We start from the raw sequence: 25,731 nt of genomic DNA, 5'->3' as shown, positions 1-25,731 counted from the left end.
TTGCATTTCCCACTAAGCAATACTAACTCTGATCACATATTTGCTCTTTTGCATGCTGATGTCTGGTGATTGTATGCCATTCCTTCAATTCATGGCCATCGGTATATCCTTACTTTGGTGGTCGACTACTCTCTTTTCACTTAGGCTATACCCATGAAAACAAGTTTGAAAAAAAGACTAATATTCAACATTTTGTAGCTTACATAGAAAATCAGTTTGATATCACACTTCAAACTATCAGAACCGATAATGGGACTGAATTCTTCATATTTGAGTTCCTTCTTACAAAGGGAATCATCCACCAAACCACTTGTGTTAAAACACCCCAGCAAAATGGGGTAATAGAAAAAAAAACATCAATATATATTACATGTTGCAAGGGCCTTGCTTTTCCAAGCCAACCTTCCCAAACCTCTATGGTCATATGCCATACTCTACTCTATACATCTCATAAATCGTCTCTCTACTCCCGCCCTTGATAACAAAACCCCATATGAAATGCTTAATAAGAAATCATCCAACTTGTCTTACCTCAAAGTGTTTGATTGCCTTTGTTAGGCAACCACCCTGACTTCCCAAGGTCATAAATTCTCTCCAAGGGTAGGAAAGGTAGTTTTTCTTAGTTACTAAGAAGGAACCAAAGGATATATCTTATATGATCTCACTACCAAACACTTAACTATCTCTCGAAATGTTGCTTTCTTTGAAAATCAGTTTTCTTTCATGACTGTTACATCACCATCTATTTCAATTTTTGTTCATGCAGAGATCAACTTATATCTTGATGATAGTTATCTTCCTCATTAACCTATACTACATAATCCCAATGTTGTTATATCTGCTAATGTTCCAAATGAAAGTATCCTTTTGTAGGCCATGAATATAAATGAGGGAAAAATTAAAAAAATTGTGCCGAAGAAGCAATCTTTGTCCACCCTCAATCATGTCCAACCCATGAATCATGCAATAGACATGTTAGGGATTTAAAGTTGATAACTTTATTCGGATAACTTTTTCTGATCAAATGCGTTCTTGATCAAATCTTCAGACTTGAAGAATATAAATCCACCGATGGAGATCCATACCATCTTATTTTCTTGTAAAAGAAGAACGCTTCTTCGGATGCCCAATGTCCTTCAATGGAGGTTGCTAGACTCAAGAGAAGAACAAAGATTGGATAGTGCATTTGGTTATTCCAAGAGAAAGAGACAGTCGCCACACTGATGTGTGTGTTGGCTATAGTTTCAATGGAGAAAATTAGAGAAGAAGAGTTACAAAACTAAGGAAGAAAAGAGCTATATATATGTGGTGCCTCATTAACCTAAGATTAGGTCAAATCAGCGCCCTCGTCAAATCTCAATCTTATTGGGTAATTTTCTTAATTTTATCCAATCAATCCAATTGAATGATATTCTCAATTTCAGTCAATTAATTTAATTAATTGGTTTCATTAATTTTATTCAATTAATTTAATTGGATGGTTTCCCCAATTTTAGCCAATTTATCTAATTAATTGATTTCCTTAATTTTATCCAATCAGTCAAATTGATTGGTTTCCCAAATTTCAGCCAATTAATTTTTATTTTTTATTTTTTTTAGTACAAAGGAGGGGCAAGCCCCAAAAACAGAAAAAACTAAGAAAAAAAGGCCCTGGTATCCATGGACAGCAAGGAGCCCAACCCTGCAGGGGCTTCTTCCAAAATGGTAATCTCTTCAATGCTTCCACAATTGTAACTCGCCAGCCAGTCAGCGCATCTATTTCTCTCCCTAATGTCGTGGTTAAAGAGAAGTTGTCACTCTTCCTTCTTCCATCCTCTAATGCTATTAATAATCTGACCCATGGTTTCTGTCTCCTTGGGGTTGTTAATTGCAGCAATTGCAATTTTCGAGTCACTTTCTACCACCAGATTGCGGGCTCCTTTGTTCCAAGCGACTTGCAATCCTATCAAAATTGCCCACAATTCAGCCATCACAGGGGAGCAGCTCCCAATATTGTAGGAAAATCCAGTTATCCATCTTCCTTTATCATCCCTCAGCCAATTAATTTAACTAATTGGTTTCCTTCATTTTGGTCAATCAATCTAATTGATTGGTTTCCTTTATTTTTTCCATCTTCATTAAATCTAATTTAATGACTATATTTAAATTCAAATTTTAAATTCAAAATTATAATTTAACTTAATCTTATTCAAATTCAAATTTCAAATTCGAAATTAGAATTCAAATTATTTTAATTCAAATTTCAAAATTAGAATTCAAATTAATTTTATTAATTTAACATTTAAATTAATTAGGTTACATCATAGATGAAGTCCAACTTAGCCTATGATGCCACCTACCCTCTCTTGACCCAATATATGGGCTTTACCAACTTAGGCTCATTATCCCTTATTGGGTTCAAATCACATATGCTAGAATTTAAGACAACTTAAGGTGTTTGTGTGTGACCTATCAGGCCCAACAGAACCATTTACATAAATAGGCTTGGGTCCATTAGGCTCAATCCATCTAATGACAACACATAGCACTAACAATGCTTTGTTGTCCTAGAGCTAGTTGAGTTCATCAAATGATCAACATATTATACCTATTTGGTTACCTGTGAATTGTCATTTTGTCTCGGTTATCCGTCCCATTGACCTAGGTAAAGGAAAACGTATCAACCCCTGCGGTTTAGGGTTAGCTTTTGCCAAAATAGGGAATCTTCATTTACGAACTCTAAAGAGCGGTCCATCTCATGACTCATCTACTATGCATAGATTCTCGAGTCTCGTAAATGTCATCCAGGTTTCACCAGTCTACGGATAACCTAATCTCTCACAGAGATTGACGAATTCCTCCAGCTTGTCACACTAGTCTTGATTCCTTAGGATATGCCCAATAGTCTACCTACGAGTCTCCATGTTTCAGGTAGACAAGATATATAATCAAAGTAAGCCTTCAAAAGCACAGGTCTATATGACAACGTCAGGCATAAGGAAAGACACACCCAAATAATAAGAGACATTACATGTTGATACTATCTGTGAGATTTCCTTGTGTCTCTTTGTGGGTCAATTCAGTGCGAGCTATTCTTCAATAGGTCCGCCCACGAGTCAGCTAAGACATCTCCATATTTGTAGCTCACGAGGACTCTACCTTGCATCTCTATACAAGTAGCTGAGTCGTGCTAGTCTTACCCAAGATCACCAATTCCTATTATCGATATCTCTAGACTAGGAACATATTTCTGGCAATGGGTGTGTGGTGTCAATGAGCCCTCATGATCGTGAATTCGTGATCCCTATCACAGATCCTTAACGTGACACTTGTTCCATTTCAAGGGCTTTATCCAGTTACTCATATTCAGGCTTCGCAGACTCTGATTAGGCTTATTGCTCATACACCCGAAATTCCATTACTGGTTTTTGTGTTTTCCGTGGTCCTTCTCTTATTTCATTAAAGTCTAAAAGGCAATCCACTATTTCTTGTAGCTTTTATGAAACTGAGTATAGGGTGTTGGCTACTCTTACATGTGAGCTACAGTGGCTTCACTTTCTGCTTGATGATCTTCGTCTTCCTTCTCAAAAACCTGCATTAGTTTTCTGCGACAATAGATCTGCAATCTACTTTGTGCACAACCCAGTGTTCCATGAACGCTCCAAACATATAGAACTGGATTGTCACTTCACTCAAGAAAAATTACAGTCTGGTTTTCTGCGTTTATCCTAGTTCCATTTGCAACACAACTTGCATATGTTTTTATAAAGGCTCTTCCCTAACCTTCCTTCTCTTCTAACATCTCCAAGTTGGGACTCCTTGATCTGTAATGTCCCACTGGGGGGGTAATACAATATGATAATTCAGAAAAAATAAAAAAAGATTTCAAGTCAAGAATCAGGATAGCGTAGAATGTAGTTCCCTAGTTCCCATGCACGTGATATTTCATTATGTAACTGAATTTTGATCAAGCTATTTTTAGTTAGAGTTTCTGTTATTTTAGTTTATTAGTTCTTGCTAATGTGGCAGGTTCACATGTACTCTTTGTATCTTTATATTGTGTAGCTGCACCTTTGTACTTACTTTTGTATCACAATATTTTCTAATTCAGTGAAAGTTCAGTTTCACAAGAATGGGAGCACGTTATGTGTGGGAATGAATGGAGGAATATTATATAATAAGGATATTTCATCCTGTAATTGAATGGACAATTATATCTTAAGTTAGATCAAACTATTTTTTCTCAAAATTCTCATGACAAGTAAAATATTTTTTCTCAAAAATCTCACCTGATCGTTTACTTGGTTGTAGAAAATTATTGATTGAACTAATAATTTTGATTGTTTTCATATGTTAATCGTAATATGTACTATATAGAAAAAAAAGTTGAGATAGGCTTGAATTCAACTTTTTAATATTTAAATATGATGTTTGATATTGACTTATAAAAAAGAATGAGATAAATTAGTTATATAGATATCCAAATAACTTGTATTAATTTTAAATTTTGAGTTATATAATTTAAATTTTAATAATAAAATATGAGAAAAATAACTCATCATATAAGTTTATTTTTTTAGGAAAAAATATTATAATAATTGTTAGGTGTGTTTATTTAGACTTATAGTAGTGAGATTGTACCTAGAGCTTTCAATGGGCAAAAAAAATTTAAATATTATTTTTTTTTAATAAATAATTACGTAAATATAGTCGTTTTGAAATTATTTACACAAGTATAACAGTCAAACACGTCCACATGGGACGTGAGCAGTAGAGAGAGACACACTTACATGGGGAGTGACCAGGAAAGAGACACGCTCAACATGGGCGTGACCTCCCTTAATATAAAGACAAGCAACATGTTTATTATTCTTTAACAACATTCATCTCTTCTCTGCACTGCATGCAGGTTCCTCTGTGTCACATCACTACTCCCTAACCTATAGCATCAGGCGTTGGAAGTCGCAGTGAGTTGTTGGACGTCGCAGAGGACATGGCTAGTGCCATTAATGATGGTTGCCAATCTTAACTATTCCTACCCAACTTTTCCTCGTACTCATAAAGGCTACAACTTTTTTTTACTAAAAGTACTTTTTATTATAAAAAAATTTGAGAACCGAGACAAAACTCATTTACTTTACTTGCAAAGTAAAAAAATAAAGAGAATATTGTAATATTTCGATAAATACAATACATGAAAGCCATTAATAGTTTTGTAGACCAGGGAGGTCACGCCCCTGGGCGTGTCTCTCTCCTGGTCACACCCATGTGAGCGTGTCTTTCTCTTAGGTCACGCGTCACATGAGCGTGCCTTTTTCCACTGGATCACGTCTTATGTGAACGTGTTTGACTGCTATACTGTTGGATATATTAATAATATAATCCAATAATATGTTCACATATAAGTCCAATAGGTGAAATCATAGTTATTTGGGTCCATATGGGCTGAAGCCCAATAACTTGCCTTATATCTAGGGTTTCCTAAGTTGGAGGTAACACTGTTGATTATTCCAAACTTAATATCTCTTGGTGTAATATTTCAAGCACCTCTAAATTTGTTTCTCTTAAATTCATAACCTCCAACGTATATTTCCGTAAATGGTTTCAAAATGCCTATATTTACATAGTTATTTATTAAAAAAATAATATTTAATTTTTTTTTTTTGCAGCTTTCAATGATCTAAATTAGGTGGTGATTACATATTCTATGCGCTTGGATGAGCAATGAAAGTAAAAGGTGGATATGTATAAAAGAAGAAGAAGAAAGATAGTAAAAGGTGGTGCTCCTACGAATACTCTGGCGCTCAAGTCAGCGTGACCTACAATAAATGACGTGTAGGGTAAGAAAAGAAGCATGCTTATGTGCATGAGGGTGAAAACCTCGATGTGTACGATACGATTGTCAAAGATCTAGGATTTCTTTACTATTAAATGGGTCAATCAATAGTGTGTCATTTCGAAGTCATCAAAACCTTTGGAACAATAATGATTCATGGCACAACTTTCACGAATAAATTTTGTTCCATATAACATATTAGATTAGACAATAATATAAGGGGAAGGATGGTTTATAATTTTTTTAAATTAAATTATGTAATTTCAAAAGAACATAATATAATTTAGTGTTTTTTCGAAGGGGAAGGATGGTTTATAATTTTTTTTATAAATTTTTTAAATTAAATTATGTAATTTCAGAAGAACATAATATAATTTAGTGTTTTTTCGAAGAACACAGTGTAATTTATAAATAAAAAATTTATAAATATAAACTCCTAATAATATAATGAAGATTTTATAAGATTAGTTTAAATGATGTATTTGTACCAATTTATTTTGTACTTAAAATAATTGATAAAATTTTTACTAAGTGAGTTTTTTAAAATATTTTTGTTTCTTAAAAATAAGGATTTTTTCAAACAAATTTGTAAAAAGAATTATTTTTGTAATATATTTTTTTAATCTATTTTGAAATTATTTTTTTCAAATTTTAAAAAAAATAAATTTCGTTTTTTTTGGGAAACTTAGTCAATTATCTTAAAAAATTCACATATAAATTTTTAATTAAATTACATTTTTTATTTAAGAAAATATACAAGTTCTAAATAAATATAAACATGTCCTAAGTTGTTAGCTTGAAATTTAACAGTATTCTCTGAAGAATATAATAATGAAACAACTCACACGGAAACAATGAAAAGAGAGAAAAAAAATATTGTAAAATGATCTTTTAAAAGTTTTTTTTTTTGGTAAAAAAATGATCTTTTAATAGTTAATATATTATTATACTTGTTTTATAAAAAATTGTTATTAAACGAGTCTGACAAATATTAGGATATCATCATATTATTTATTTATATATTAAATTAGTGCTTGAAGATATAAAATAACCATTAAAATTTTCTCTTTTATCATAATTTTTATTTTTTATTAAAATAGATTTTGGGACTATTTTGTATTTTGAGAAATTAATTTAATGATTTTCTTAAAACTAATTGATGTAACACTTTTTTTTGAAAGACTAATCTAATATAAAATTTGAATAGACTATTATAATGACACTCTTAATCTGTAGAGCACGGCATTAAAAATTTACTCTAAACTCTAAAGTATATATAGTAGAATTATTAGAGTTTTGTATAACAGAACTGCGTGAACATATTATTTTAAGACATTCGGAATCACATTGAAATCGGTGAGAACCGAATAGAATAATCATTACGAACATAGACCGAAAAACAGTGAACGTTCATCGTCTTTCGGAAGTATTAGAATGCAGGTTAGAGTATTTTATACGTTTTTTTTTTAATACCGATATTTTATACGTTTTTATTGTTTGTCAAACTGTGAAGTTAGATTATATAATTTAATTTTTTTAAAATAAAATCATTATATTTTTAAATATACATATTTTTGGTAAATTATTTTTAAATAAGCCATTACTTGTTAATAGTTATTAATTAAAAGCTCATTTTAAAACTCAAATAAAATATAACATTTCAAGGAAAACGTTTTGTCTGTATCTACCTTTCACCCCTTATAATTATGTTTTTCCAAAACGTATATAGTTATAATATTAAAATTATATTTTATTATTTTTCACATTAGCATATAATTTACGAAGAAAGAGAAAAAATTAATTTTAATATCATAATTATATATTCTCAAAAATATATAATTATCAGGGAAACAAAGACATAACTTAGGTGACAAATTATTTTTTCTTCATTTAATTATACTTTTTGTTTTATAAATTCTTATAATTTATTTAAATTTTTGAAAAATTTTATATTTTAGAAAAAGTTAATAAAACATTAACAGGGAAAACAAAAACAAAAACATTAAAGTTACGTTACTAAAACATTAATTAAGTTTTTCATTAGGGAAAAATATCGATACTTTAAAAGAAAAAATCAATATTTTTAAAAATTAAGGTCATTTTAGTTAAAATTATCATTATTTATTTAATATTTGAATAAATATAATTTTTATTTTTTCTCATCGATAATAATTTTAATTAAAAAAACACTGATATCTTTTTAATAAGTCTTTATTTGTTAACCTTTATTAACGTTTTATTAACTTTTACTAAAACATAAAACTTTTTAAAAATTCAAATAACAAAAATCATAATTAAATGAAGGGAAAATAATTTATTCTTTTGAAGGATCTAAATTATGTTATTTTACCTCTTTATAACAATATATTATTCGGAATACAAAATTATAAACAATTAGTATTTATTTTTTTAAAGAATATAGAATTATAATTAAAATAATATAATTGTGAGAGAAGATGAATTTTTTTAATTTAAATATTAAATAAATAATAATAATTTTAATTAAAATGAGCGTAACTTTTAAAAAGAGATTTTTTCTTTTAAAGTGCAGATATTTTCCCCATTAAAAAAGTTAACTAAAGTAACGTAACCTTAGCATATAACGAAAACGAACATTGCATATTCCGTGTTTGGCCTCGTCTCCTTCCTTCAACACTCTCTCTGTTTTCAAGCTATCGTCTCTTATACGCATTGCTCGGAGAAGAGAATACCCTACTGGTGAGCCTTTCAACAACTTAACAACATTTCTTCTTCATCTTCTTCATCATTTCCTCTTGCTTTATAAGCACTTCTGGATACATAAGTTTGATGCACCTTTTCCCTGTATTTGTTTATCGATTATGAAGTATTTTTTTCACTCTCTTAAGCTTTGAAGTTTATATTCTGCTTATCTCCTTTTTCTTTGTTTCTTGTGAAAACTTTAATTCAACATTAGATCGTTTCAGAAGAGGACTTATATAGTTTTGTTAATTAGTAATATTTTCAAAACGTATTTAGCATACTGGTTTTAGTTTCTACGGTTCCTCGCCCTTTTTTTCTCACACGAATATTTTAATAAACCCAATAACATGATTTCTTAAGGGAAATTTGAGGATAAGTCAAATCAACCAATCCTAGTTCTGATAATTTAATTTGTTAGGATTTTTATCCGTTTTAGTTATGATTTTGCAGAGATTTGCTAAAAATGGCGGAAGAGAAGTCAATCATTGCAAAAGATGTAACTGAAGTAAGTCATGTTCAACACCACTTTTTTTTTTTTTTTATTGGTCTCAGTGATGAAACATTCTAACTTAATTGGATATGCACAGTTGATTGGAAAAACTCCATTGGTATATCTCAACCATGTTGTAGATGGTTGTGTTGCTCGAATTGCAGCGAAGCTAGAAATGTTGGAACCTTGCTCCAGTGTCAAAGACAGGTATACAGATTTCTTCTTTCTTAGAAAAATTGCCATCTGACCATTCTCTTGATTTGCTGCTTGACTGCATGTGTGTGTGTGATTGGTAGTGTTTTTGTTATTGTTGAGATTTCTCTGTGGCTGAATTTCTTGGATTTGATTATGAGATCCATTTCAGTTGGCATTACGGAACCTGTAATTTCAGTATAGAAGTTGTATTTTTGATGCCGAAGCCTCTATTCCATTTCATGCAATAAGATCTATTCTGAATGTTTCCGTGTTAATATATAATTCTTCCCTTTGCTGCAGGATAGGATATAGTATGATTGCAGATGCTGAGGAGAAGGGACTCATTACACCGGGTGAAGTTAGTTTTTGTTTTCGATCTTCCTTTCCTTCTTGGATATTTGAATTTACGATGCACCTGCACTTCATATTGCATTAAAGCTTCCTTCGGCTTATTCTTTTGGTGAAATTTGAGGCTGTATTATGAGTGGATGTTTTTTGGTTCTGAGACTTATATCCTGTTGCTCTCAATTTTTAACATGTTAACATAGTAGTGGTTCTATGTGATACCTAGCCATTTGATTATCAATACATTGTCATCTTTCAAGCATACTTAGTAATGCGTGCTTGGGAAGTTTCCTAATGATGTTGAAGAAAATAAGTGATGAATTGATAAGGTCAATTGTTGTTCATTTTGTAGAGTGTCCTCATTGAGCCTACCAGCGGAAACACTGGCATAGGTTTGGCATTCATGGCTGCTGCTAAGGGTTATAAACTTATTATAACCATGCCTGCTTCCATGAGTCTAGAAAGAAGAATCATTCTTCGTGCTTTTGGAGCCGAGTTAGTTCTCACAGATCCAGCCAAAGGAATGAAAGGAGCTGTTCAGAAGGCAGAAGAGATACTGGCAAAGACTCCCAATGCTTATGTTCTTCAGCAGTTTGAAAATCCAGCCAACCCAAAGGTGTTAATTGTGTCAATGTGCTTTTTTTTTAAGAATCAGTTGGTTGAAGAGAATTCTCTAACTCAATTTCTTTCTCCTCTTCTTAGATTCACTATGAAACCACCGGACCAGAGATCTGGAAGGGCTCTGGCGGGAAAGTTGATGCCTTTGTTTCTGGGATAGGGACTGGAGGTACAATAACAGGTACTGGGAAATATCTGAAGGAGCAGAACCCCGATATTAAGGTTAGGCTTTTAACTTTGACAGTATGTTATTACCCCACTTAAATTTTTAGGCTTTTTTCTCTTGCCAGTTTTATTTTTCTGATTTCCCCCTTGTTTTGCTTACAAGTTTTTTCATTTTTCCTTAGCTATATGGTATTGAACCACTTGAAAGTCCAGTATTGTCTGGAGGGAAACCTGGTGAGTCTTTTTTTTTATATATATGTTTCATTCATACCGTAGGTCTCTAATTCCCAAATACATTTAGGTGATTTGACTGCTGTTTGGAGAATCCTATAACATTAGTCACAGTTGGTAGTTGGTACACTGAGCGATATATCTTGCTAAATAGTTTACTTGGTTTCTCATAACTAGAAGAAAATAATGTTGATTTCTTGTTGAATTTAAACTTATTTTTATATTTTGATCATGCTATTTACTTTATAATACAGATTCAATAAAATAATAATCCTAGCACTTAAGTTGCTTGCATACTCACAGTTATATGACAACAGAGTTTAGTTGACGTTTTGTTATCAGGCAATTGAAATTTATACTTAATGATTGTAGGCCTTTTGCGCAAGTATAATTCACTTTACGTATTTATTATTTTCAATTGTTAGCAGTTTCACCATTTTTGGGGAATTACTAGGCCCTGGGTGGGTCTCTTCTTTTATTTTTTTGTACATATGATATGGTCTATTATGTATCAGTAGAATGCATTTTTCTGAATTTGCTTCAATTGGATGCTAATGATCTTATATTGGTTCTTAAACTTAGATAATAGATAATCCATGTACACTTTGGAATTTTTCTTTTAAATGACCACTTGCTGATTTGATTTCTAGTTTCCTATATTTAAAGGCGTGTATGTTCTGTCATTGACTGTTACTGCCATGATGATTACGTATGCTTGTACACACTAAGCACTTATGAACATGAGTTCTGTGTGCTACTTATTGCTGATTGTGTTTGCTTGGAGTTCAAAATGGTATCTGAATATTATTTTCCTTCTCACCTTTGCTCCACTCCTATCAACAAAAAGAAAAAGTTGTTTTGTGCGCATAGTTTTTCACCTATTATTTTATACATTATTTTGTATGGTTGCGTTGAGACTTACCCCTTTTGTGTATCATTCCCCTGACAAATGCATGGTTGTTTATGTGTATAAGGCCCTCATAAGATCCAAGGAATTGGTGCTGGGTTCATCCCTGGTGTTTTGGACGTTGGTTTACTTGATGAAGTTATCCAAGTAAGGCATGAAATTTTTTATAGATTTATTTGTGCTTGAATAAATATATTTTATATACAATAATCTGATATACTACCTTCAAGAATAAATTATACGAAAAAACAAGTAGCCGTCCTTTTGGTTAACATATGAATATGCAATCTCTTCTATTATCTTTTTTCCCTCTCTACTTGGTAAAGTCACAATAAAATTAAAATGCTTGTACTTCCTATCATCATTAAGGACTGAAGTATGTTAATTCACTTCATATGAGGAAGCATATTTGTTAAAGATATATAAAATCATTAATGTAACCTCACCCAACAACTTAAGCTTTTGGGTTGAATTAGTTCTTTACATGGTATCAGAGCCTCGGTGTCACAGGTTCGATCCTCACCGCCCCCTCCCCCCACATTCTCTTGTGGAATTTCTTAGCACAGGTAAGCTGGGCCTGATGCATTATCCACCCTTTAAGCCCAATGAGCTCTCGTGTGAGGGAGCGTGTTAGAGAATAGTATAAACCATTAAAAAGTCCTCATCCACTAACTTTAGCTTTTGGGTTGAATTGATTTTTTACAATGTTTTATTTGTTTAAGATTTGCCAATGATTTGTATAACCTTTTTTAGTTCTACATCCCACACACTAAATAGATGGTATCTCTTTTTTTTTCCTATTTATGTAGATTTCTAGCGAAGAAGCTATTGAAACTGCTAAACTTCTTGCGTTAAAAGAGGGTTTGCTGGTAAGTTCATCTGAAAGATATCTGTTTTACGCATCATCTTTTGTAAGTAGCATGATTTGAACTGTCTGTCCATTTTGTATGTTTAAGGGAGAGGAGGTTAAAGGGAGTGTTTTTAATGATATTCTATTTCTAAGATGAACATGCATTGCAGGTGGGGATATCATCTGGTGCTGCCGCCGCTGCTGCAATTAAGATTGCAAAGAGACCAGAAAATGCTGGAAAACTCATTGTTGTAAGTTTTTGTTCTGTTTATCTGGTATTAGATATTCTTCTCTGACTGCAGTTATTATAGTTGGCTAAGATGTAATATCAATAGGATTATGTGGCATAAGGAGGAAAGAGTTTTGGAAAAGTTGCTGCTTTACTTTGGTTTATCTTGGTATCAATTGTTTTCTGCTATTAGCTATCTGAAATGTCATTTGCTTGCTATTGATTTGAGTCAACTTGATTTTCTAACTGCAGTTTTTTTTGATTGATAACTCTAAGGTTTAGATTGAAAAAAAAAAATATTTTCTAGATTTTAACACGTTCTATGCTAGTAATGTAGTCTTATTAATCTGGAAATGCAGCATAATTTCTTGTTTTGCCCCCTTTGAACATGACCTGGGTTTAACTTTGTTGATTGTGTAAGTTGTGTGCTGTACCAGCTTTGTCATAAGTAGTACTTATCTGATATTCTTGAAGTAATCTCCTGGAGTTCATAATTGGCATTATTAGTTTATTCCATTCAATATCTTTAGGATTATTGTACTTACCATATTTAAGCACTAACACTCCCATTGGATACCTGAATAGGTGGTTTTCCCGAGCTTTGGAGAACGTTATCTATCATCAGTGCTCTTTGAATCCGTGAAGCGAGAAGCAGATAACATGGTCTTCGAGCTCTGAACTTACATAAAAGGCATATGAGTCTTTTGCTTCTTAAATTTGAAGTTGGAGGGAATGGTAGCATCTTGAGTTGCAGTCCGTGTATGACTTAGATATGCTTTTTCAATATTCATCTGAAACATAATACGCTTTTGTGTTGCTTTTAAATTCAAATTCAATAATAATATCAGAAGTGGTGCGCTTTGGAATATTTGAACTCTCAGCTATTTGATAGTCAGTGACGCCAAGAATCGATTCCTGTACCAATTTCATTTACTAGTCAAATCCTGGTTTTATGAGTCTGCTTGTATTATTTTTTGGAACTTCTTTAGCTGCATATTTTGGGGATTCTATTTATAGAGTCATTTTTTTTTTGGAAGATTTTATCCGAGTCACCTATAAATATGTGCTGTATATAAGGATTATCTTTATCTCAATCGCTGCTACTAGGGGATTTAATGGGAAGTGGTTTTTTATGGAGGGTACTTAATTAGGTTGTGAATGGTAATAAAAATTTGCGATGACTTCATTTACCTTAAGCATTTGAAGTCTATTTTCATGTAGTACATAAAAATTATTTTTTGTATTAGAAAAAATTGATTGGACTAAAGCCAAGATTGTTTGAAAGTAACTAACGGGGCGGTTAGAATTAAGATGAAAAGAATATTAAGTTTGCACTAGTTGAAATTACGACAAAGAATTATTGATGTTAGATACTTAGAATGCTTTCAAGAAAAAATGAATGCTCCTAGAATATGAATTTCTCTCTCTAAGGAAGCATAATATTCTTTTGGGTTAAAATTTTATATAATCTTGTTATTATGTGAAATTTTTGTATTTTATAAAGGCATTAAACAAATGAAATCTTATCAATATATATATATATATATATATATATATATATATATATATATATATGGGTCAGGATCATTTTACACCAGTATAAGTTACACCTCTTAATCTTGTCCATTTATTCTACTTTTATCTAACGGTTCAAATTTTTTAGTAATGTGAGCCATTAGATACAAGTGGATCAATGATCAAGATTGGGTGTAAGACTTCTAACTCTTACACCGGTGTAAGAATATCCTACCCCTATATATATATATGAGGTAGGATCTTTTGACACTGGTGTCAAATTTTAATTTTGACACCTCATCTGAGTCGTTAAATCAAAAAAGATCAATGACTCTGATTTGTAAGCATGTGACATCATTGATCTTTTTTGATCTAACGGCTGTGAGGTGTCAAATTTCAAATTTGACACCGATGTCAAAGAATCCTACCACTCTTTATCTCTCTCTCTCTCTCTATATATATATATATATATCACATAACTGCCCTTCAATCAGAATAAAAAATATGCATTATGAGATTTTAATCTGTCTTTATGTCCAGAACTGATCCAGAGTTGATTTTCGTCAATCTATCTATAACCATCAAAACTCTTGCTATATATTAGTGAATTATATTCAATATTTCATCAATACAATAATGAAAAATGAATCAAACGTGTAGTCTATGGGTGATCAAGAGAGGACTTTGTGATCTTCAGTTGCCCATGGAAAGGGGTTAGTCAACGTCACAATTTGTGTAATTTGTGGCCGGGGACCTGAATTTTTTCACTTTTGAATAACTTTTAGTTTCATTTATAAATGCACTGAGCTTTGATTTGATGCTTATACTAGTTTAGCAGTTGGTTCATGGCAAGTCTGTTTAACAGAGATCGCAGTATCATCAGTTTGTTTCATTCGTTAAAAAAAAATTGTGAAGCACACTCAATATATTTAGATTCAACAGATACATTCAATATTTCATGCGTAGTGCCTTTGGAAATCGAGCAAATGGGTGATATAAATTTGAATATTTTCAACCAAACTTTCTCTGCAATAAAAGGCCTAGCAAGTACTGTCATCACTGTCATGAAAGAGGCCACCAGCATGTGTCATTTATCCTTGTAGTGTGAGAATTTTAAAAATTGTTGTACCACATCGATTGTGTTATTGTAGATGAGGAAGGATGAGACAATATAAAAGAAAGAAAGACCCAATTTAATACTTACATACCTGGACGGGGTCTATGGGTGATCAGGTAGGCTCATGGCCTAGGTGGATGACCTTCATTGCACATTGAGAGGTGCATTTGCCTAACATCTCCCTTGTGGAGACTGTACGTCAAAATTTATGGCAGTGGGGACTGTATGAATGCGGTCCCTGCCAAGTCTATCTTTTAATTTTTTATAAGATAAAATCATGTTTTGTTTATGTCGAGAGAGGAATGTGCATATCTTATGTAAAAACTCATCTGTTATTAATGCTACAAATTGAAGACTCCTTGTCATGTCGCTGTCAATTTGGTGAAACATAACACAAAATTGTCTTGTGCCAATAAATAAAAATTAGTAAATTTATTTTGTTATAATTTTTTACAAATGAAAAAGTTATTCGTGATTTTAAGAAATTCAAAGTAAGATCTATTTAATTAAAATTGTGGTTCTTAAAATTTTTAAAAGAGATTCACATTAGTCCATTTCTTTTCTTAAAGATTATGAATAGTCTTTTAATTTGTTATGGACTAAAATGGACAACATAAAATTTGCTGAAGACCGTAAAAAATATTTACTCTAAAAAGTAAGAGAAAATAAACGCGAAGAATACAAAAACTTCACATGAACTTATCCTTGTAGTGTGGAAATATGAAGTTCCAGTTTTTGATTTGAAGGTGGATATTTAGTAGTTCCAGTTTTTGGTTTGTGGTTGAGAATCGAATTCCGGATTAAAAAACAAGATTTGTTTGAGGGGTGCGTTATAAAATAATATAACTCCATTTAAGACTTTCATACAATAAAAAGAATCAATTCAACCTAAATTTTTAGAGAGCATTTGATAGAAGAAATTTTTTTAATTATTCGAAAATCACGAATTCTGGAAATATAGTGGGAATATATTTTCTCTTGAATGTTACTAAAAAACTGTTTGATAGATCCATAATTTCCTAAAAATATTTGGTTAATTTTATTGAGTTTGTGTTTGGTTGATTATGAAATGTTAATGGAAATATGAAGTTATTTTATCAAAATAATCCCACATTTACCTGTTGATTCAAATATTGTAACAAACGTTTCTGAAGACAAAGAAACAGATCTTGATTTAGGGTGAGGCAGATGCATTGAAGAATACATAACCCACCTTTAGCGAGTGTGATTCTTGGTGAAAAATGCAAATGAAAAAATAAGCCTTTAAAAAATGCTTCCCGCGGAATGGAAGGAATTTTTGGGCTTTTTTATTTTTATTTTTAAGTTATAACTTCGAAGCATAAGCATCAGAACTAGAGCTGTCAAAACGGACTCGGCTCGGCGGGTCAACTCGTCAAACGGGGCGGACTGACTCATTTTTTGGCGGGTTAATGGCAGGCCAAGACGAGTTAATGTAAAATAAGCTCGGATTGGCGGGTCAACTCACCCAACCCGCCAAACGGGGCGGGCTTTCAAAAGCACAGCTGACTCATTTTTTGAAAGGATGGAGCGCACCGCACATTTTGCCACCTCTAATCAGAACACACTAACACAGAGAAAGATAACACGTACAACTTCCATTCAAACCTGTTGTTAGTCATGGGAGAGCCCATTCTAAACAAAGTGAACTAAACATTAAACACACACAAAGACAACATATACGGCTTCCACCCTCGAAAGATGCTTTATGCATGCAGCCAAGATGTCAACATTCTACCAGTATACCTTCTAATGTGGTAAACAGGGGAACCTGCAAGCTTGGACGGTACAGTAGATCTTCAAGGATGTGACCAACTACACCGACGGAGCAAACGCTTTCATTTGGTATTGCTGATTTGTGAACACAATATCTTCACACATCGTACAAAACACAAGGTCAATTTGGTCCACATATTCGCGGGTTATTTTTTGCTCCCCGGGCAATAAACATTTCCACCTATTTGATGAAACTTTCACTTCACAGACCGTACAAAACTTTTCACACAAAAGCAATATACGGGAAACAAATTTGGCCCGGAAAGTTTTTCATTTTTTGCTACCAAATGTAGCATTGTTTTTTTCCCTACCATCCTTTCCCGGTTTTGAAATATATTCCGCGTAACAAACGCCACCCTGTAAGGGCCACCCTTTAAGATATTGGGTAAGACTTTTGAGTGATTTTATATTATTCTCTAACACATTCTCTCACTTAAGAGTTTTTTGGACTTGAAACGTGGATATTGTATAGGTAATAAATAACTATTTAAATCCAAAATCTTAAGGTATTGGGTGAGAGTTTTTTTAATGATGTTATATTATTCTCTAATATACCTCATCACGTAACAGTTTTTTGGACTTGAAACGTGAATATCATATAGCCCAATTTTTTGTTTGTTTCTCTTTATGCATACTTAATTTTATTAGAAAGTGTGACGTGGTGAAAAATTAATCTCATAATTTACGATGAGTGAGACTTTAATACCATGTAAAAAATTAATTTAACTTAAAATGTTAAAGTTTATTTTTCTTATTTTTCAGGAACTTTTGGTTAGTGCACAGGAGATTTCTTGTGCTGCTCGTTGATATTGTTTTTTCTCTTTTTATATTTATTTCTTTTCCAAATCTTCTCTCTGCAAGACAGTGCTTTTCCTTACAAAATGAGTAAGATAAAGTCGTTTTAAATGTCAGCCTTTCATGTGAAATCTGTATTAAATAATTATTTATTTCAGAACGTCTTGATTGTTAATGTTCACAGAGCCGTAAAATATGACGGTGCCCCTTCTGAGATTCAAGGGCAGTGATGTTTTATGAAAAAAGAAAAAAGAAAAAAAAGACACCCTTGAGAGGCATTTGTTACGAGTTTTTTTTTTTTTTTTAGAATTTTCATTTTTTAAATTTTAAATTTTCGAATATTATGAACGTGAAAATTATATTTATGAAAATCAAGATTTTCGAAAAAAAAAAATTTCTCCCTACTAAATGACGTGTGTAGATAAGTCAGTCCAATATATATAATATGTAATGGTGCCTTTTCTCCGAGAAGAAGAGTGTGTATATATCTATATATATATATATATATCGCGGTCATTTTCAACTAAGTTCTTACCCTTCGCTTTGTTCAGCTTGCAGGTCTTGTTGAGTAGATAACATGGAGCCTCAGTGTGCAATCAAGAAAGATGCCACTGAAGTAATATATTTTTGCCATAATCACTTACTTTTTTGGCCCCTCCTTCTACCTTCACCATCTTAGCTATTCTGCCATGCTTGCAGTATTTTTTGTCATTATGTTTAGTTTTAAAAAAATAGATAATAATAATTATCTTCTTCCATTCATTGTGCAGTTAATTGGGAATACCCCAATGGTATATCTGAACAACATTGTGGACGGGTGTGTAGCCCGTATTGCTGCTAAGCTAGAGTACATGCAACCTGGCTCTAGTGTCAAGGATAGGCATGAGATTCCTTAATTTCACAAACTAGAGCTGTCTGGAACTGTAAGGTTTTAAGAATTTTCATTTAAGAATTTGTAATGATAATCTTCCTTTTCTCACTCAGGATAGCCTTGAGTATGATTGAAGATGCTGAGAATAAAGGCCTTATTACACCTGGAAAGGTTAGTAATGTTGAGGTTAGATATGTACATATTCTTCTCGTGCCCTCAGGTCTGTGATAATATAAATATAGTCATGCACTTCTATACACGTGGCTTTTATTGGGACAATTATGTTACTCAGATTCCTATTCAATACATGTCCTTCAACAGTTCAACCGTGTCTTCACTGCTTCTTTCAGTCCATACCATAAATCATTCATCATAGTCACTGTGCATGTTTTATTGAGACTTTTCAATATTACTGCTTATAATATTGAAGTGAGCCTTTTCGGGCACTTATTATGTTGTCCATATTGTTGAATTTATGATCTAAACAACTTTAATCTTTTTGAATGATGGTTGAAAAGAGTGTTCTTGTTGAGGCTACAAGTGGTAATACCGGCATTGGATTGGCATGTATAGCAGCATTAAAGGGCTATAAACTTTTAGTGGCTATGCCATCTTATGTGAGTCTTGAGAGAAGAATTGTACTGCTAGCCTTTGGAGCTGAGGTATATCTGACAGACCCTGCCAAAGGAATTGATGGGATTTTTCAGAAAACGGAAGAGCTAATAGCCAAGACGCCTGGTAGTTATATGCTCCACCAATTTGAAAATCATGCCAATCCAAAGGTATCCTCATCATTCATATTTCCTAATTTAGTTGCTGGGTTGAGAAAAATCGCAGTCGATTAACTTGTCATCCTTGTAGATTCATTATGAGACCACTGGCCCTGAGATTTGGAAAGATTCGGGAGGGAAAATTGATGCTTTGGTTGCAGGGATAGGAACCGCGGGAACAATAACGGGTACTGGGAATTTCCTCAAGGAGAAAAACCCGGATATTAAGGTTGATTCGTTTACCATGCATAATTTCTGGGCTTAGAGTGCACGTGGGATCAAGTTTTCTTATTTTTTATTTATGCTAACCATTATATTTCTATTGCTTCCCCCCAGGTGTATGGTGTAGAACCAGCTGAAAGTGCAGTTCTAAATGGAGGACAGCCAGGTGATTTTACCTTTGTGTGTATTTCTTTCTGGTCTTCAGTCTTGTATTGCTATTTCATTGTACAAGTATTGGGCTGTATTAGAAGTCAAGACATCCAAGAATTACTTGTTATATTATTTTCATCTCTGTATCAAGATATATAGAAGCAAATTTGTTATATGTGCTGAACAGAGAATTGGAACCAAGTCCAAATTGGAACAAAGACGATGAAACCTTGTTGCAGGAAGACTCTTTGTAAAAAAATCTGCTATCTGCTCATGTTTGCAGATGCATTGAATTGGCTTAGACCTGGAGTATGGCTCTGGATTCCGCGAGAGATAAGCAATGACTAGGTTGTACAATAGAAAACAATGGGAGGCCTAAGTATGGTGGTTATTTCATGCAGACTGTTTCTTGAAGTAGGCCATATCAAGAAAAGCGTTCTTGATATCTAATTGCTTAATGGAACATCCTTCGGAAACTGTTTGAGATATGTTCCATTTCTTGATATCAATTTCATGATAATAGCTCCAAACGAAATTCAGGTAGCACTATTAGACATCTGCAAGTGTTTTCCCATCTGGATAGATCCCTATTTATTGGAAGTTAGAAGCTGGACCTGTTGATCATTATTGACTCTACTTGTGATCTAGCTCCTAAATATTGTTGTTATTCATTTGAATTGTTAAAGTGTGTTTTTCGTCCAGATGTCATACATAAATTCTTAAATTTTTGTTCTTTAATCTTGAGTAAGTCCTTACTCAACCACTTGAGGCTGTGTACTGACTGTTCTTTCCATTTGCGCAAACCTCAAAGGTAAGCACCTAATTCAAGGGATTGGTGCTGGTATCATTCCCACCATTCTGGATGTTAATCTCCTAGATGAAGTTATTCAGGTAGCTCTCAACACTAATATATTGGCATTTGATTGTCAATTTTGATCCTGAAACCGGCCATTTCCTTCCATTTGTTTTTGTTTTGCAGTGAAGCATTAGATTAATATTATTTAGATTATATTTAAAGCTGTCTCATTTATCTTTGAATGACTCAACAATATGGAGTAGTGGAAGTGAATATTTGTTCAGTAATTGTATTGAATGTATTTTTCAAATTGTATTTTCTTTAATGGAATTGTTATATGCCCAACAATTTTCAAATGACTGGTATTTTTTTGAAGATATAATACAGTTTGTTATCTCCTTGGGAAATATATTTCTATTCCTTATGATGCAAAGAAAGTGCATAAAAGGTTTCGGATTGTTAATTAATTAAACATCTTAAGCAAAAGATACAAGGAAAAATCAGAAGATAATTATTTTATCATTTGCTTCTCTTTCTGATAACTGAACAGGACAAAATTCAAGTTTAAGCATTATGAACCCTCTTGGTATAGAATTTGGGTTTGAGTGATCTAGCCAGAGTAGCTCATTCATGAGCATAGAATGAGCTGATCTTGAATCATGAAAATAGGTTTTCTGTCTTATTGAACTGACACACGGTTGAACATATTCTTAGTGAGCCGAGCCTAAATAAAGCTCTTCATTGTTTTCACTTTCTCATATCTGAGACTTGAATTTGTTTTGAATATGTTACATGCTTGTCCTTGTGTCAGTTTTGGCTATCATGTTGGAATCTTGACAAAGCTTTGTTTTTCCATTTTCTTGGATGCTATCTGGTCTTTGGCATTTGTTATGTGAATAATTGAGTTACATATCTTGACATGTATTAACTATTATATCGATCTGCAATGACTGCCAAGCTGAATAATTCTGAATCTTTGATTCTTGAAACATTTTGAGATTTTATGGAATGTACATAATATCCCCTCTTCTAGCTACTAATAGATGGGATTCTGTTTTGACCAACATGGTTTCATGAACTGCAGGTTTCAAGTGAAGAAGCTATAGAAACTGCTAAGCTGCTTGCCTTGAAAGAAGGTTTACTGGTATGTTATAGATAATTTGTGATTCTTGTTATTGTCTTTATAGTAATTTCTATACAGTTATTCCAATCAAATATGAACTTTGTACATTTATAATTGTGAATGTGCAAATTATTATTTTTCTATATGAATACTTCTTTTGCAGATGGGAATTTCATCAGGAGCTGCAGCAGCAGCTGCAATTAAGTTGGGGAAGAGACCAGAAAATGCAGGAAAGCTCATTGTTGTAAGTTTTAAATCCTCAATAAGTTTATTAGACAGGAATTACAAGATAACTATAGTCTACAAATTTATAAAATTGCAGATTATTAGTTAATGTCAATGCAATCATGGTTGTGCAGGTGATTTTTCCCAGTTATGGAGAGCGTTACTTATCTTCACCGCTGTTTGAATCCATTAGGCATGAAGCTGAACAAATGACATTTGACTAAGATGAACAAATGGCTTATATAAGTACTAAGTAATTGTTTGTTAAGCAAGCCCTACTGTCATAAGTGCGCTCTAAAATAAGTTGAATAACGTTTGGGATAGACACTTTGTAAAGTGCTTGTGTAGAAATGTGATTTTAATAAATCCTTATTATAAAAACAGATAACTGCTTATTTTCCGAAGCAACAATGTCTAGCTTATGATTAAGCCCAATATAGCTTATATGGATTTCAAAAGCTGTTTTGGTATGCTCATCCAAATGAAGCCTAGGGTTAGAAATCCAAAAGCACTGGCAGTTTATGTTATTGTGCACTCATGATTTTAATCTAAGCAAAAGGAATTTACTATTCTGTATAATAAAATAAGTGTACTAATAAACAATGCTATTTTTTTTCAATCACGACTCTTGTTTGAAGGCTTAAGTAGAAGAACTTGAGTACGCTTGTTCGGCTTATCATCCATAATTAGTAATTATCAGTTCCTTCCACAACTTTTTTTTTTTTTTTTTTTTATGATTGCCCGGTCTTTAATTTCTTAGTTTTCTAAGTGACTTGGCAACATTTTTGAGTTGAATGCGTATTATCAAAGTTGTCCTAGGACCTGTTTGGTGTGATGTATAAGATTTGATAGTATAAGCTTATACTATACATTATGACATTTTCAGTTGTTTGATGTGACCATCGTATAGTATAAGCTTATACAGCAGAACTCCTTAATACATCAAAATGATGTATAATTTAATCAGGCCTAAGAGGGTGGGATTAAGCTTGATAAGAGGTTGATGTATTAATATTGCTTACAAGTACAATTTTCAAGAACTAATATATTATTTCAATATTAATATATTAAAAAAAATTAATATATTAATTTTTAAAATATTGAAAGATATTATCTTATATAATATCATACCAAATGTTGAATAATATTAAAATTTAATCAAATCTTATACTATCAGACTTTATTATGTACTATACACCATATTATATATTGTGCACCAAACATGCCCTCAGCCGAAAATGAGAGGAACTATAGAGAACGCCTGGTAACCTACAGAAACGCAAGTTCTCGTCATTATGAATATCTTGAGAAATGTGGCTACAAGCAAAAACGTGAATCTATATAAAATTAGAGTTTTATTAATCTCATGTCAAAGGAGATAGTTATCTCATGTCATAGAGACAAACTAATGGGCTCCACCACCTGAAAACTAAAAGAAAAAAAAAATGTGACACAATTATCGAAAGGTGTGTAGGAGAGAAAACTTATGTCATGTGACATAAGAATAGTTTTTCCCATAAAATTATTTGAGCGGTGGTATGGCACCAATTTCAGAACTTCTTGATTGCTCAGTGCCCATATAAGATAAAAAAGTTCCAGATGGGTTTGTTTGAATACGGTTTTTAAAAATAGTTTTTTGATTTTCAAAATAAAAATAAAAAATCCTGTTTGATAAGATTGTTTTGTAAAAAAGAATTTAAAAATTGTAATTGTCTCTTGTTTTTAGAATCAAATTTATAGAACATATTTGAGTTGTTTTTGTTTTGATTTTTAACTTTCAAAGCAAAAAAAACACAAAAAATATATATTTCACTAATTATTCTACAAAACAATTTTAACAAAAAAAAAATACAGACTACAATCAAATATAGCCTTAAGTTAGGATCAGTGTAAATGATGCTATAGAAAATTATAAAAAGAACATGTCAAGTCCGAACCCTCTCCCTCTCATGCTCGTTATTAATGGATTGCTTTTCATTATAACTGTAATGCATTTCTCGTAATGTCATTACAGTTATTAAGCATGTAATTTATTAGGGTTATAAGAGTTATGTTGTAGGAAGAGTGGGTGTGTAATGTTATAGAGATTCGTTTTACGTGCCTAGTTTCTTTTTTTGTTTTAAAAAGTCTGAGCCCCACAAAATGTTGTGTGAGTAAGAAATTTTGTGTCATGTTAAATGATAAATGCAAACCCCAATTTATTAAGATGTGGTGCCTTTTCCCTTATATATATGACTTTTCCCAAAGATCCAAGGGCAGTCATGTTTTATGGAAAAAAAAATAAGTTTGGAAATGTGGCTGTAATAGGAAACGGGTAAGATAAATCAGTCCAATAATATAATATATATTACAATGATGTCTTTTCGCTAAGAAGATATACATAACGTGCTGAATTCAAATTGTGTAAAAATAGTTACACAAACTGAATATAATTTGAAGGGCATTCTATTTCTCTCATGTTATTGGAGATTAGTATCTTCTATTGTAGATATATTATGTGATGGGGTTCATCACCTGTTAAAAAAAAATGATATAATTTTTTATGTGAGAGGAAATGAGACAATAATTTTCCTAATTTCAATCCCAGAATTAGTTGGTTAACTTCATTCCTTTGTTTGAGAATTTCCGGGGTTTCAACACTCTTGGCATCCCGTTATTGGAGACATTCTCAAGTGAAGTTTTACTTTGTAATTCTACTTTCCCAATCACCGTCTTTTCATGCTCTGGGTTATTCCGGTTTTGGCTCAAAAGTTCTTTATTTTATATGCAGAAAAGATTGGTAGGTTGAACTGTCTTGGTGCATTGTTTTGTTGGTGGATACTTGGGGTCCTCCTCCTTCACATCAGAAATTAAACAATCAAAAGTTTTTTTTCTCTTTCGAACCAAGCTTCTGTTCTTGTTTCTGAAGGATTACGATTTGGACAACTAACTAGCAAGGCTAATGGGGATTTCGGAAGATAAATCGAACAGCGAGGACAAAACTGGCGTCGGCTTAAATAGAATGAAAAATAAAGTTAAAACTTCGTAAGTTTCCCTCCATTTGAAGTTAACAGTTTGAACTAAGATTTGGCAGGGGCTGCGCGAACGCAAGCCCCCACTGCAACAAATTATGACGTAGGCTCTCCCACTTGGGGAGACCTTAAACTAGCACCCCTCCTCAGTGCAATGGAGGTCACTAGTCTAGGCCATAGGCCTTCTTGATCACCCATTGACCCCGTCCAGGTAAGTATGTTTTTCAGTTGGTTTCGCTAAGTATTTATAGTTACACACTCTTTCTCTCCTTTTAAACTTAAACGGTGTGGGACAAATACTAATCTGTCCTAATATTTGCTTTGGTATGTGATTACTTCGTTGATGGTCCACTATTTCATTCCGTCTTGTTCGCGTACGTAACAAAGGGTGCTCTCACTCATGCAAGACAAAAAAAAAAAACAGGATTAATTTTCAAGTACGGATTGGATTCTTGTTTGTGCTAATGAAATATAAAGAAAACTCCAAGGAAATAAATACAAAAACTACAACTTTGTTTACCAACTCCTCAGATTTTGGTTTCATGGTGCAGTGTGCATATAGCTTTTTTGTTTTTTTTTTTTGTTTTCCTTGCATAAAACGTTAATTTCTTTCCAGTGTCATTCTCGTTCTGTAACTTAGTCAAAATGGTTAACCTTTTTCGGATAAGAAGACTTCTTGGTCATCCAAATTGCCGAACTATTGGTGATCTACTTAGTTATTTTGTGGAGTCTGAAACTTCCTGGTTTTATAACAAGTGAAGAGTTAGGAACTTACG

The 25,731-nt window shown here is 32.6% G+C and overlaps 2 protein-coding genes and 2 non-coding genes across 6 annotated transcripts; 3 read left to right on the top strand and 1 right to left on the bottom strand.

Annotated features, from left to right (window-relative positions):
- The first annotated feature begins 8,422 nt into the window (after positions 1–8,422).
- Positions 8,423–13,564, top strand: LOC133284114 (cysteine synthase-like). The gene is made up of 11 exons (XM_061481129.1): positions 8,423–8,533; positions 8,987–9,041; positions 9,124–9,233; positions 9,522–9,579; positions 9,919–10,182; positions 10,269–10,406; positions 10,532–10,583; positions 11,555–11,634; positions 12,297–12,356; positions 12,508–12,588; positions 13,152–13,564. Exons 2-11 carry the CDS (start codon positions 9,000–9,002, stop codon positions 13,242–13,244), a joined length of 978 nt encoding a protein of 325 aa, XP_061337113.1. The 5' UTR covers positions 8,423–8,533; positions 8,987–8,999; the 3' UTR covers positions 13,245–13,564.
- Positions 13,565–15,281: 1,717 nt separating this feature from the next.
- On the top strand, positions 15,282–15,440 carry LOC133284256 (U1 spliceosomal RNA). The gene has a single exon (XR_009747885.1). It is a non-coding gene; the product is annotated as a U1 spliceosomal RNA (small nuclear RNA).
- Positions 15,441–18,278: 2,838 nt separating this feature from the next.
- On the top strand, positions 18,279–22,342 carry LOC133283959 (cysteine synthase-like). 3 transcript variants are annotated; one of them, XM_061480993.1, is made up of 10 exons: positions 18,279–18,403; positions 18,558–18,667; positions 18,772–18,829; positions 19,177–19,440; positions 19,520–19,657; positions 19,765–19,816; positions 20,612–20,691; positions 21,681–21,740; positions 21,883–21,963; positions 22,079–22,342. In XM_061480993.1, the coding sequence occupies exons 1-10, from the start codon at positions 18,365–18,367 to the stop codon at positions 22,166–22,168; spliced, it is 972 nt and encodes a 323-aa protein (XP_061336977.1). In that variant the 5' UTR covers positions 18,279–18,364; the 3' UTR covers positions 22,169–22,342. The 3 variants fall into 3 exon arrangements, 2 of the variants coding, with proteins under 2 accessions (XP_061336977.1, XP_061336909.1); XM_061480925.1 differs by having other exon boundaries at positions 18,772–18,844; XR_009747856.1 differs by lacking the exons at positions 21,681–21,740; positions 21,883–21,963; positions 22,079–22,342 and adding an exon at positions 19,988–20,340 and having other exon boundaries at positions 18,772–18,844; positions 20,612–20,692.
- Positions 22,343–25,013: 2,671 nt separating this feature from the next.
- LOC133284195 (U1 spliceosomal RNA) lies at positions 25,014–25,174 on the bottom strand. The gene has a single exon (XR_009747878.1). It is a non-coding gene; the product is annotated as a U1 spliceosomal RNA (small nuclear RNA).
- Positions 25,175–25,731: the final 557 nt, after the last annotated feature.

The sequence above is a fragment of the Gastrolobium bilobum genome, unplaced genomic scaffold, assembly GCF_033153095.1.
Source record: "Gastrolobium bilobum isolate Gb01-03AN ecotype WA unplaced genomic scaffold, APGP_CSIRO_Gbil_v1 utg24917, whole genome shotgun sequence".
In the NCBI taxonomy this organism is placed as follows: Eukaryota; Viridiplantae; Streptophyta; class Magnoliopsida; order Fabales; family Fabaceae; genus Gastrolobium; species Gastrolobium bilobum.
The sequence above is the reverse complement of the archived record's forward strand: the minus strand, read 5'-3'. Positions and strand labels throughout refer to the sequence as shown.

Excerpts from the sequence above, each read along its gene's own strand:
- LOC133284114 (XM_061481129.1), top strand. The coding sequence starts at position 9,000 with ATGGCGGAAGAGAAGTCAATCATTGCAAAAGATGTAACTGAA. Across the intron at positions 10,407-10,531 it reads AGCAGAACCCCGATATTAAG|CTATATGGTATTGAACCACT; the intron begins GTTAGGCTTTTA and ends ATTTTTCCTTAG. Across the intron at positions 10,584-11,554 it reads ATTGTCTGGAGGGAAACCTG|GCCCTCATAAGATCCAAGGA; the intron begins GTGAGTCTTTTT and ends TATGTGTATAAG.
- LOC133283959 (XM_061480925.1), top strand. The coding sequence starts at position 18,365 with ATGGAGCCTCAGTGTGCAATCAAGAAAGATGCCACTGAA. Across the intron at positions 20,692-21,680 it reads TCCTAGATGAAGTTATTCAG|GTTTCAAGTGAAGAAGCTAT; the intron begins GTAGCTCTCAAC and ends CATGAACTGCAG. Across the intron at positions 21,964-22,078 it reads ATGCAGGAAAGCTCATTGTT|GTGATTTTTCCCAGTTATGG; the intron begins GTAAGTTTTAAA and ends ATGGTTGTGCAG.